Raw genomic sequence first — 12,443 nt, 5'->3', positions numbered from 1 at the left:
AGCTGGGATACATTTTCTTTGACCTTCATTTTCTGGCTGACATACCTGTAAACCCCTTCTTATTCTTCTCTGTATCCCTTGCCATGTTCAGCTCCATCTTTGCCTTGGCCTTCCTCACCCCATCCCTATACAACCAGACTGCATCCCTATACTCTTTCCAGGACACCTGTCCTTGCTTCCACACGGCTTGCACATTTGTTTGCTGCCCTTGAGCTGGACCAGCAGGTCTTCACTCATGCTCATCCATTGTCTTCCCTGCCTGATATCTCGCACCTGAGAATCACTAGCTCTTCCACTAATTATAGCTTATCTTCTACAATATTGCAAGTAAAGTTAGAGTCTCCATAGAATTCATTTCCTATATAGAAATCAGCACTTGCTTATATTAAAGCCACTGCTTACAGAGTKGCTTATATATATATGAATAAAAATAATTAAATTTCAAAATTCACAAGAAATGTTTTGCCAAATCATAGGACAATGTAGGTCAGATTAATCAACTGCTTTAGGTTATACCACATYAACAGAAACTATCAAGAATTTTAACTTTCGCTTTCCAGGAACTAACATACCCATATTTCCTCCTAATTTGCAGTGAATTAAATGGATTAGRTGAAAACGTAAACTATGTCACAATCTTTACATAATAAATTACCAATCGATTAATTAGCAATAACTTTACATCAACATATTCTTAACCCCAAACTGTGGGGTAAACCAGACTGCCTAACCCACATGTAAGAGGACATTTTCTTTAAATGTCAGACTCCCTGGGATCACCATGACACAACTGGTGACCAAGCCTGATTATCCATTGTGATGAATACCTAGGAGTTTTGTCATAGAATCATTTTAAATGGGAGAAGACCTTTAAGATCATTGAGTTCAACTTATATTATTCTCCTCCATGATGTCTGGATATCTCACCTTAAAATAAACATTTTAACTTCTTACATCATCATTTCAGAATTTACATTACAAAAAATCAGATTAATTGCAAAGAGTTAACAATTTCTGTACTTTTTTTTTTACTCACCACAGGATCCAAACAGCCAAATATAGCACCAAATATAAGCATTTTGCCAATCTTTACATTAACAGGAAGAGCTGCAAGATGCTGGCCCAGGGGAGTCAGCTTGGGTTCATTTAACTGACAAGCCCCGATCTTCCTCAACAGGTTCATTGCATTACCAATTACTTGCTGCTGTGGTGGGTCTAATGCTCTGGAAAGGAAATCTTCAGGAGAGCCAAGACCGCATTTCTGTGGAGTAAAGTGACATATTTCAGTATAACATTTCTTATAARGAAGTTTTCTAATAGCTACACAGAAAACTGGAAAGCTGTTCTTGCATCAAAAGTTCATATTGCCTCCCCTTCTAAACAAGCCTCTTGCTTCCCAGAAGGCTGATGTGCTCCATGTTAGGTTAACAAAACTTCATTGTTTGGAAAGGCTTCAAYGGCATGACCAGCTGTTCAGAGAAGTGTTTTACAAATCATCACTGATGAGCAGGAGACCCTCAAACCTGATTGGACGCAGGTCAACCTAGAACCAATTTGTCAGATTGCTAGTTTTCCCATGGACATCATACTCATTTTAGACACAGTGAGAGATAATGGAATTGCTCCTGTAAGCAGAAATCTATCARAAGACTATTTAAGAAAGTCCGAACTGTCACTGTGAGGCAAACTGGAATTACACAGCACACTATGCACAATGCACTGTACAGCATGCTCAGATTTTCCAGCAGTCAAGTGCTGAGTTACCCCTGGCCTATTGGAGAACCCCACTAAGTAATTACATTGGATCCGGTCTATCCTAGCAAATCTTTTTAGCTACTAAGCTCAGTAATTACAAAACAAGCAATAGTATGAAGGTGTAGCTCCTCCAAAGGCATGCACATCCATGTTTTAGTTAACAAGGTGTATTGGGCTTGGGCCAGGTTTAGGTAGACGGGGCTACTTGCGTGATTTGTTAGAAGCTGAGAGCAGCTTMCCCCATGTCCAGCAGAGCCAATGCCAAGCAGCTCCAGGACAGACCCGCTGCTGGCCAAGGCCAAGCAAATCAGTAATGGTGGTCATGCCTCTAGGATAAGTTATTGCACAGAAACAAATTGTAGCCAAAGAGTGGGTGAGAACAACGCTGAAAACATCGAGATCAGTCAAGGAAGGGGAGAGAGTTCTACAGCTGCTGCAGCCCACGGTGATGAAGGCTGTCCCCACTGCAACTCACGGAGGCCCATGGTGGAGCCCACACCCAAGCAGGTGGATGGATGCCTGAAAGAGGTGCAGTGCTGTGGAGAGCCCACACTGGAGCAAGCYCCTGGCAGGACCTCTGGTCCCCTGAAGAGAGGAGCCACATTATAACCCATACAATGCTGGGAGGAGTTACAATCCTGAGGGAAACTCATGCTGGAGAGGTTAGTGAAGAACTGCAAACTGCAGGAAGGATTTACACTGCAGAAATTTCTAAARKACTGTCTCCTGTGGGAGGGACCCCAGGCTGGAGCAGGGAAAGGAATCCTCCTTCCCTTTGAGAAAGAAGCAGCAATGTCTGACAAACTGACCAAAACTGCCATTCCTCGTCTCCTTGCTCTGATGGAGGGTAAGAGGTGGGGAATGAGAAATAAAGTCCAGAAAAGTGGAAGGGGTGAATGGTGTGTATAACGTTTGCTTTTTACTTCTCATTAACCTACTTTAACTTTACAGTTTATAAATTAATTTCCACAAATCAAGTCTATTTTGACTGGGACAGTAATTGGGGCCTGGCAGTAATCTTTCTTTATCTCTAGTTATGAGCCTTTCATTGTATTTTCTCTCCCATTCAGATAAGGAAGAGAGGAATAGAGGAACTATGAGGCCACCCAGTGTCCAGATAAAGTCAACCCACCACACAAGGTTAGCAATTCTAAAAATCAAAAACCATTACCATAATATGAAGGCATAATTCCTCCAAAGGCACACGCAGTATTTCTGGAATGGAATAGTCCATGAAACTTTCAAACCTGCAACATCATAAAAACAAAGAAACACATATCCAATAAATCTTTGAATTAAACTTGTAAATATGGGTTTCACATGGTTGTTCTTTTGCAGGTTTTTCTCAAGGGGCAAGGCAGGGAGTAGCATGCATAAGACAGTCAAAGCTGGAATTAAGGCATGTGTTGCAGCTTGGAAAACAAGAGTTTTAGTCAGAGACAGAAAGGCAGGAAACCCCAACTTTCAACACAAATCTGTAAAATGCACGGCTTTCAAACGGAAAGTCCTGCACATGACAAAAAGGCACACTTCATGGGTTATATCAAAAGACTCTGTTTCTCAGCTGAAAATCCCTTCAGGCTTTCACAGAAGGAAGTAGGTTATTYCACTGCAGTAACACAAATTAATTCTGCAGTGCCCCCACCTCTTATCCATAGATAACAAATTTGCCTGATAAAAAGTTTGAAGTGCAGGAGGTAAAATTTGCACCCATTTGATGTGAGGAAAGTAGGTGCTATCAAAAACTGRTGTTCTACAATTCCTTGGTGCCACACTTTTCCTTCAGTTATGAGKATTTTTTTAAAAACAGGTTACAGAGATAATAAGAGTAAAACTAATATTTTTTAAAAATGTGAAAGACTACTGTAACACTTTTTACGTATGATATTCAAATTCTGGTTTTGATTGAGTTTTTTTCCAGTTTAATCTTTCTGGTTCACAGTAATTAAAGTGAATTTCAACAAGAATTCTTGGCTTTGCACAGAAAAAAATCCCCAGCAATATTTATATCATCTACAAAATCCTACTAAGTTCACAATACCTGTCTCTCGTGTACATTCGGAAGCAGAACCCATCCCTAACACGCCCAGCTCTTCCTTGCCGCTGCAGAGCACTAGCTTTACTAACAAAGGTCTCTTCCAGGGAACTCATCTGACTGCTTTCGTGATACCTGAAAAATTACACAAAAAAAAGCCTGTTCAGATTTCAGATTAAAATTTTCATCTATATGTAACAAGAACACCAGCATACCAACAATATGACACATCAGCAATTATCTGAAAATACATTTCATTCTGAAAACTAAGCATACATGGGAGGAGCTGTTCATTATAGAGCTTAAAATACAACTCATCCAATGAAAGTGYAAAAATTGGAAACTGAAAGCTGTATTATTTCATCTTCCTGGAAATTCAGAATTGTTCTAACAGATTGCATAGRGCTTTTCACAGTTAAAGTGGACAAAAAAAAACTTCCTAAAACTGAGATAATATAGAAGWTTTCCTTCATTTTTGAAATGGTTCTTAATCATGACTATCCGTATCTATGAACAACTTTCGTTCACACCATCTGAAGCTCCAAAGACACATCCCAAACTCAATCCTAAAACTGCAAGCTGTTAAATGAGCTCAGCACATTTCTGCATCCAGAACTCTAATTCAATACAGATACTACAAAACTGTTGCAGTTCTATCCTTCCAATTTTTACCATAATCACAATATGACTGATGAAAATCAAATTCTTACCTATTTTCTTTTGTTCTCCCAGTATCAATTACAAAGACAACATCAGGTATTGTAATACCAGTCTCTGCAATATTGGTTGCCAAAACAATCTGGAAAAAGTAACATAAAATAAATAGAAGAACTGGAATGTCTRACAGTTTTCCTCATTTAAATTAGTATTATGGAGTAAGTCTGGTTAAATTTTTTTATCCAGAAATTTTTCCTTAAGTAATCTGACAAATTAATAAAAGCTACATGACTTGAGTAATGGTCTATCTTCCCCAATGAGAGAAACTGAAAGTTAAGAAAGAATTTCACATTCCCATTTTATTTTACAATCCATCAAAATTACTGGCTAATGTCTGCCAAAATTGGTCAACATTTAATTAGCTAGTATCTGTCAAAATTGATCAACATTTAATTAAAGAGTTTGGCAGTAAATAAAATAAATCCTAGAAAAAAGCCATAGTAATTAGTTAACAATAATTAAAATACAGAACATAACAATTAACAGAAAAGATTAGGTTAAAAAGAATTATCCAATTACTGTCAAGATTTTCACAACATATTAGCCATTACTGCCCACCAAATTAGAATTATTTGTTTGCAGAGAGAAAATTCCAGGAACAACTGGTTGTGGTGTAATTCTGTATGATTACGTTTTATAAAAATTCAGAATTGAACCCAAAGAAAATTTCTCTTCTCAGTCATGAACTTTCTAAATATTACCTTTCTAATACCAAGAGGAGGTAATGTAAATGCAGCTGCTTGGTCTTGAGTTGAAAGAACAGAATGCAGAGCTATCAATCTATGCCTAGAAAGAGAAATTATAGTAATAAATATACACTTATTAAATAAGGTAGAGTGAAAAAATAAGACCAGCATAATGACAACAGTTTGGAGAAAGCAATTAGAATAGACAGCTGAAATAATAAAACTTTGTATGATTAGGTATGAAAGTCTGCTCCACTGTTTTTTACAGTATGTACAAAAAMCAATGTAATTAGTTCATAGGGATGTTCTCCCATTCAGTAAAAATGCAGGAAAAACAGTACTACTGCAGAACTTCCAGTTATTTTACAGTAACAGCTAGCAATAAAGGGAGCTAGGTGCCCATGAACCTAAGTTCTTTACTTATGCTTCTAAGACAAGCACCATTGCAAACATGTGAAACTTAAGAGTAATAAGGGCCTTCAGAGATGAGAATCACTGGGRCTTCCCTTCTCTTCCAGACCTTTACATCTCAGTCTTTCAACAAGTACTTAACATTTGACTGCTATTGTTCTTTTTATGCAATTGTGTTGCTAATTTTCAGTTACCCAAGAAATAAATTTCAAAATTATCTGTCACTACAACCCTAGGCCATTTCTCTTGGTAGATCCAGATGCTCTGGAGCTCTTCTCAGGAAGTAGTCACTTCCATGTAAACAGTAAGCCACAGAAATCTGTATCCCAGGTATGGCAGCTTCCATACCCTAAGAAGTGGAAAAGAAGTAGTCAAGTGCTTTTGATTAAGTAAATCCGTTGAAGAATTAAATAGAAATTAATTTTTAAAAATTATCATATCATTTTAATTAYGTCATTTTTGTTTGTATGACTTTTAGATTATAGTAGTAAAAGTACATTCGTGTTGTAGCAAAAGTATATTTGTATTGTAGAGCAAAGTACATTTGTAGCACAATTAGCTCAAAGCTAAAACTCTCAGTTTCCCTTTTCAAGAACAGCACACCTTAATGAATATGTTTGTTTGGTTGTAGCTTAGACASTTAACTTAAAAGCAAATATCTCCGTTACCTGTCACGCAAGTTAAATCGTCTGTCAGTTGAAATGAGATCATACAGCTGTTGGATATGGGCAAGGCCTGGTAAAAAGATCAGCACAGCACCTTCAATGTTCTTGAACTGGGGACTTCTATCTGTGAAATTACAATACAGGCATATAGTTAAAACAAACATGCATTGCAAAGAATTTCACAAAACAACAGGAACTAATGCTAGGTGTGGACAGGCCCAAGTACATAAACTTCTTAAGAAGTGGACTATACCTAAATATGCAAGCAACTCCAAAATAAGTTCAAGGTTGATCTTGTATGGGTTCATATATAGGATAGCCTGCTGAGTACGACCGCTATACTTTGCATAGTAAGGAGCCAAATCGATACCAGATCCAGACTGGATTGGAACATATTCCTAAAAAACAAGAGTAAGCAGATGAAAAGAAGATATCATATTCTTAGTATTTTAGAAGAAGGTAAAAGATCAGAAGGTCAATATGTCATTCATTTGAAACGAAGACTGGGTAAGAGAAATTTAACTAATTTCACACCAAAACATGTGCGAGTTAGATTAAATCACAGCTACCTRTGTGTATAGGTATCTACAACTGTTAAATGACACTCCAGATTAAAAAACATAAAAATTAAAGTCTGTCTGTCCAAGAAGTAAATAGGCCCCAGGTCCATACCTAGCATCCAGGTGGTATCAGTTCAAACTGGGGTAACAGAATGTCTACTCTTCTCTCAAAACTCCCATTCGGGAGTGTTAAAAAACTAGTTTCACCTTTTCCCACTCCCTCACCTCATCCTTCTCAACTAATGATTGCAACGAAAATTAAGTATTAACTAGGTGACAACTCCTACAGTGTTTTGGAACAGGAAAAATGGAGAGATAGCAGGAGAGACATATATTTGACTTGTTTCTAGACATCTTACACACAAAGTATAGCTTCTGTATTATATGGCACTACTGTAAACTATTTCATCGTTAATAGACACACTTAAGGAAGCTTGACACCACGTATCCTTCTGAAGAAAAATAACCAGCAGAGGACACAAGAGWATTTTTCAACAGATGTATCAGTGTTTGATCACAGCAAGCTAAATTTGCAGAAGCTTTGCAAAGCAAGCTGGAGCAGACATATCTTCCCAAAATACATAGTCTAGATGAACAGCCCAAGCTGCCTAAGTCAGATGACACTGATAGGATCTCCCCCTTCAAGAGTTTTGATCCAAAAGCACATAAAGCTGTCACAGCACACAGCCTGTTAAACAAAACAGGTCTATACAACAGTCTCATGTAAACCATCTCATTTGGCATGCCAGGTTGGAAAACCAGGAGTTTTTCAGCTAAGAAAGATAAGGCCTTGTCTCTTCTGTTGTTAGGTCCACTATGTAGGAGAACTCTTGGGGGAAAAAAAAATTAATTCCCTGCCACTGCCTATAGATCCAGAGCTGGGAATCTACAAGAGACTTCAAAGTCAAATACAGCAAAATCAAGACAGTAGTTGGAGCAACAATCAAAAGGGCGCAGCATTCATAAATATTTATAGGAGTGCCATTGTCTTTTATAAACTGAAAGAATATTTCATATTCTACAATCCTATCACATTTAATTCARAGGAACCAAACTGATTAAATAATGAAAATACCCAAAATTTCCAAGCCAAAACTAAAAATGCCTACTTTACCTGGTGCTTTGTAGTACTTCCTCCTTTACCAGTAATATTTATTGTTACTTCCTCCTCCTCCTCCAAGAACTTCTGACAATATTCTGAGTCCTTCTCCAGAACGTAGCCAGTTGCTTCAATTATATCTTCAACATGGAAAATCTTTAGTGAAAATTCACAGAAGAAACACAAAGCATGTCAAAAACTAATCAGCAACCTTTCTCACATTTCCATTTCCAAATTTACATAACCAAGTTGCACAGGACATGCTTTTTTGTTCTAATAAATCTTGCAAATTTCAACTTAAACTCTTCTGGTTTTTGAAAACCTAACCTTAGAGCTGCTACAAGTTTGTTAATGGGCCTCTCCACCTGATCACTAACATAATTCTTACCACAGCCTATACAGCAYGCATGAGAAAAACACATGAGAGTGTAATGATGAAGTTACTTGTGGGGAGGGAGGAATTCTTTAATGTGTTGAACAGAGAAAAATCAGTGTCACTGATGGACTACTYGTAACCAAACAAATACATCAGAACAAAACAGTGCAACATGTACTTCAAAGCTATTCTACATTTTCATAAAAGAAAAATGACTACAAGCCCTTGAAAAACTAACTTTAAAATCTGTATTTTCTGTTTAAAAGAAAGTGATATRGGTTTATTGCCTAGATACTAACACTGTATATACGCATGTGAAGTGTCTTGAGTAATCAAAACGTGCACCTACCTCAACTGGGTAGCTCCTCCCTGAGATCCTTAAAATGGGACAGTGTGAAAAATAGCTGGAAAACTTCTCACTGTCTACAGTGGCACTCATTAAAATCAGATGGAGGTCTGAACGCTTATGCAAGATCTCTTTCAGAATAACTAGCAAGAAATCAGACTGGACACTTCTCTCATGTACCTAGAATCAGAAAAACACATCTATAGCATGAATTTAGTATAGGCCCAGAATAACTATAATTTCTGCAGAATAGAAAAGAGTTGATAACCTCATCTACAATGACATGAGATATACTTGAAAGAAGACCATCTTCTTGAAGTTTCCGAAGCAGGACACCGGTTGTGCAGTACAGTAGTCTGGTGGCTTCTCCTGTTCTTGATTCCATACGAATTTGATATCCACACAGAGAATTCTTAAAAAAAATTTAAAATATAGGAATAACTTAAAATAACACATAAGCTAGCAATATTCAAAATTAAGTTAAATTTAGTAATTGTTAAAGTCAGACAATACAGACTGTAATGTGCTAATTCATTAGTATTGTGAATGACTGCCATACTTCCACACAAGTACTTTCCTTTGTTAAGAAAGGAAAAATACACTAAGTTTATCCACAGTAGCAAAGAGCTGGGAAAATCAGGATTCTTTTCAGGACTCTTTGACAGTCTCAAAAATATTTTTGCACAAATTACTCTAACAAATACGGGACTTCAGCTTTCCTGAAATAGCAAAATAACGTACGTTGGAAAGGGCCTCTCTCAAAACAGAGCCTCACTCAAGGCCAGACTGGATTGTTCAGAGCCTTATTTAAGGGACTTTTCTTCAACCCTAGTGATAGTGATGCCACAGTCTCACGCAATCTGCTCAAATCTTTGACCAGTCCCATTATGAAACACCAATATGATTTAGGCTGTTGCTCTACATCAGCCTCTGAACACTGTAGAAACCATATATGGCTACCTACAAGTTTGCAGGTAACAGGACGAAAACGAACAACTGACATATCAAGAAGCCCTTCTCAAGGAAAAATAACATCTAATTGCTTGGTTGTGTAAGAAATAACATTTTCACTTTCCATCAACAATCAGCCCCCTGTATTTGGTCTCCACAAGCAAAGGAATTGAGATATATCTTACTTTTCCTCCTGGTCCTGATTCACAGCCTAGCTCTTCACAGACCCTGGTTGCAAGACTCACTGCTGAGATTCTTCGGGGTTGTGTGCAAACAATGTTGCATTTTTTTGATCCTTCATCTAGCAACAAGTCTTCTAACAAGAAATGGGGCACCTGGGTACTCTTCCCACTGCCTGTTTCACCAGCAACAACAACCACTCGATGTTTTTTAAGTGTTTCTACAATTGAGTATCTATGTTTAAACACAGGTAACTCCTGTCTCTCTTTCAGAAGCCTCTGGTATCTGGAGGAACTTTGCAGTTTCTTAAACAAAATCCTTGCAGGTTCCAAGTTACCAGCATCTGAGGTCTCAAGGGAGAGACTGCTGAAGTCCTCATCAGAAACTAAGTTTTCCCAGGAATCTTCAGGACCCTCAGGTAGTTTTGGTTGATTTTCCGACTGTAGCTGCTGTTGTTGTTTGAGTTTGTTTAATAATTTAGCAATAAAGGTATCACGAGGCTTGTTGGTTTCTATCTTGCTTTCTTCTTCCTTTTTCTTTTCAGTATCCCTCCACTCTAGCCAGACATCTCTGTAGGTAGGAGGCAGCAACTGATGAACTGACTTCAGGAGCCAAAAGCAGAAAAAAATTAATTATGTACTACTTAGTAGCATCACTATTATTTTACACGTAAAYAAACTTAAATGTCAGAGGATACAACAAAAAAAAAGTAGGAAGCCATTCAAAATAGAGAAACTATGAAAGCAGTAATATAAACAAAATATAAATAAAAATATAAACATTTTTATTCAAGGCAAAGAAYAGTAATATTGGTGAAAATCTTACTTGTCCTTTGGTTAAATGGTAGAGTGCCAAAGTAGCAGCCAGATGTTGCGCTTGCATACTATCTTCTGTTACAATTGTAGGACACATGGCCATTACATCATCTGATGACTTGATAATCCTGACCCTTGAGGAGAAATTTCAAAAGCRTTTATCTCAATCTTTTGCTACCAATATAAACAGAAAATACTTATATAATTTTCAGCAAAGATTTCAGCGATGAATCTGAGATTGTTTTTCTCTTCATAAATATCTTCATTTTCTTTCAGGCAGAACTATTCATACACAGACTACGATTCAGGTTAGGTGCTTTGGAGGAAGGACTAATTGTTGTGTGCTTATAACTATTTAAGATAGAATCAGATGACATTTAATGATCTATCGAGAGGCAAGTATCTGTTTATCTATCTGTTAAACACCAGTCAGAGCAACAGCCAAATTTCCCATATTCTTAGCAGGGGAAATATGTTAGTGGTTTTTACCTTGAGCAAGAAAACAAGCTCTTTCACTTGGCTCCTTCAAGAAACACTGCTCATTTACAATTTCATGTCTGCTTTATTCATACACGGTAATATATGAATAAACACTTCACAAYGCTTGTATTATAGACTTGACTTCTAAAAGAAATTTAGAAGTAAGATACTGCACTGTTTCRGTTACAAATTTATGTAACTTCCACTTTATTTTAAACAATTGTCAGGGGAGTTTAGGTATTCATAAACTTAAAATCTGTGATTCATTACTTTGAATAAGAACATCGAACATAAAACTGTCCAAATTTATCGCACAGGTTCACTTCAGACTACTCTTCCATTCAGCAGTACACAAAAAAACTTATCCCTGCTTTTTGAGATCATTCACTAACCTAACTTTTGCAGAGCTATCCAGAGTAAAATACCTTCCTAATGGACTAAAAAAGGTTTGGGTTAAAYATACTATATTAATCTAAATCTCTATCGAGAAGACAGAACTGACCAGAATTTTTGCTTTCTAGTGAACCAAAAGGCAAATACAAAGGTTACAGGAAATACATACCTACATTTCCAGTATTTTCCAACAGGAATTTTTTCAAAAGCAGGATTTGGGCTCTTGGGAAAATTCTTCCTGCACCAGTCAATCAAAAATTGTTTTGGAGATTTACCAGTCCAGCTTCGAGCACTATAATCAAAATTTCTTAYATCTAGTGGTTCTCTCTTTTTCACTGCAAGAGCAGAAAGACACATCTTTAAGTCTATTAGAATTTAATTTACCTTACTCTGAAGTAATCTTTACCTTTTATTCGCACGTATTTAATGAGACAGCACTATTTTCTGAAATGTTTGCAGAAATATCGGTATTGATATGTGAAAAATTTCTGCTTTTCTGACAGAAGTATCAGGCAGAAAATAAATTACAGTATTTTCCTATCTTCAAACACCCAATAATTTTAGAACTTTCATTAAAGTTTGGTTATTAGAAAATAAATGTAATACTTTGAAGATTTACAATCAAAACAGTTTAAGATAAAGAGAGTGTTACAGTGAAACAGCAACTAGTCCTACAACTGAAAAAATRCAAAGCTATCTTTTAAGACATGACAGCATGGCAAAAACAGCTTTCAGTGTAATCTGCTAAAACAAGCACAGAMCCTTTTAAGTCAGCTTGGTCAGTGAGACAGACTGTACACAGCTGAGTTGGGGCAGGAGGGTGATGCGCTGGAGGGCAGGAAGGCTCTGCAGAGGGMTCTGGACAGGCTGSRTCCATGGGCTGAGGCCAATGGGGTGAGGTTCAACAAGGCCAAGGGCCGGGTCCTGCCCTTGGCTCACAACAACCCCAGGCAGTGCCACAGGCTGGGACAGAG

At 37.3% G+C, this 12,443-nt stretch overlaps 1 protein-coding gene across 1 annotated transcript in view; it reads right to left on the bottom strand.

The window, feature by feature from the left end:
• Positions 1–12,443, bottom strand: part of DHX29 (DExH-box helicase 29) — a 32,130-nt gene that overhangs the window by 11,347 nt on the left and 8,340 nt on the right. The window contains exons 9-21 of the mRNA XM_057389689.1: positions 11,639–11,804; positions 10,607–10,730; positions 9,787–10,383; positions 8,919–9,062; positions 8,654–8,830; positions 7,944–8,084; positions 6,523–6,667; positions 6,273–6,393; positions 5,209–5,293; positions 4,501–4,589; positions 3,797–3,925; positions 2,927–3,002; positions 1,037–1,261 (exon numbers count right to left, since the gene is read on the bottom strand). Of these exons, the coding sequence (XP_057245672.1) occupies positions 1,037–1,261; positions 2,927–3,002; positions 3,797–3,925; positions 4,501–4,589; positions 5,209–5,293; positions 6,273–6,393; positions 6,523–6,667; positions 7,944–8,084; positions 8,654–8,830; positions 8,919–9,062; positions 9,787–10,383; positions 10,607–10,730; positions 11,639–11,804 (2,219 nt within the window). The remainder of the gene's footprint in view (positions 1–1,036; positions 1,262–2,926; positions 3,003–3,796; positions 3,926–4,500; positions 4,590–5,208; positions 5,294–6,272; positions 6,394–6,522; positions 6,668–7,943; positions 8,085–8,653; positions 8,831–8,918; positions 9,063–9,786; positions 10,384–10,606; positions 10,731–11,638; positions 11,805–12,443) is intronic.

This window comes from Malurus melanocephalus, unplaced genomic scaffold, assembly GCF_030028575.1.
Source record: "Malurus melanocephalus ecotype Western Australia unplaced genomic scaffold, MMel_1.1 scaffold_18, whole genome shotgun sequence".
Classification (NCBI taxonomy): domain Eukaryota; kingdom Metazoa; phylum Chordata; class Aves; order Passeriformes; family Maluridae; genus Malurus; species Malurus melanocephalus.
The sequence above is the reverse complement of the archived record's forward strand: the minus strand, read 5'-3'. Positions and strand labels throughout refer to the sequence as shown.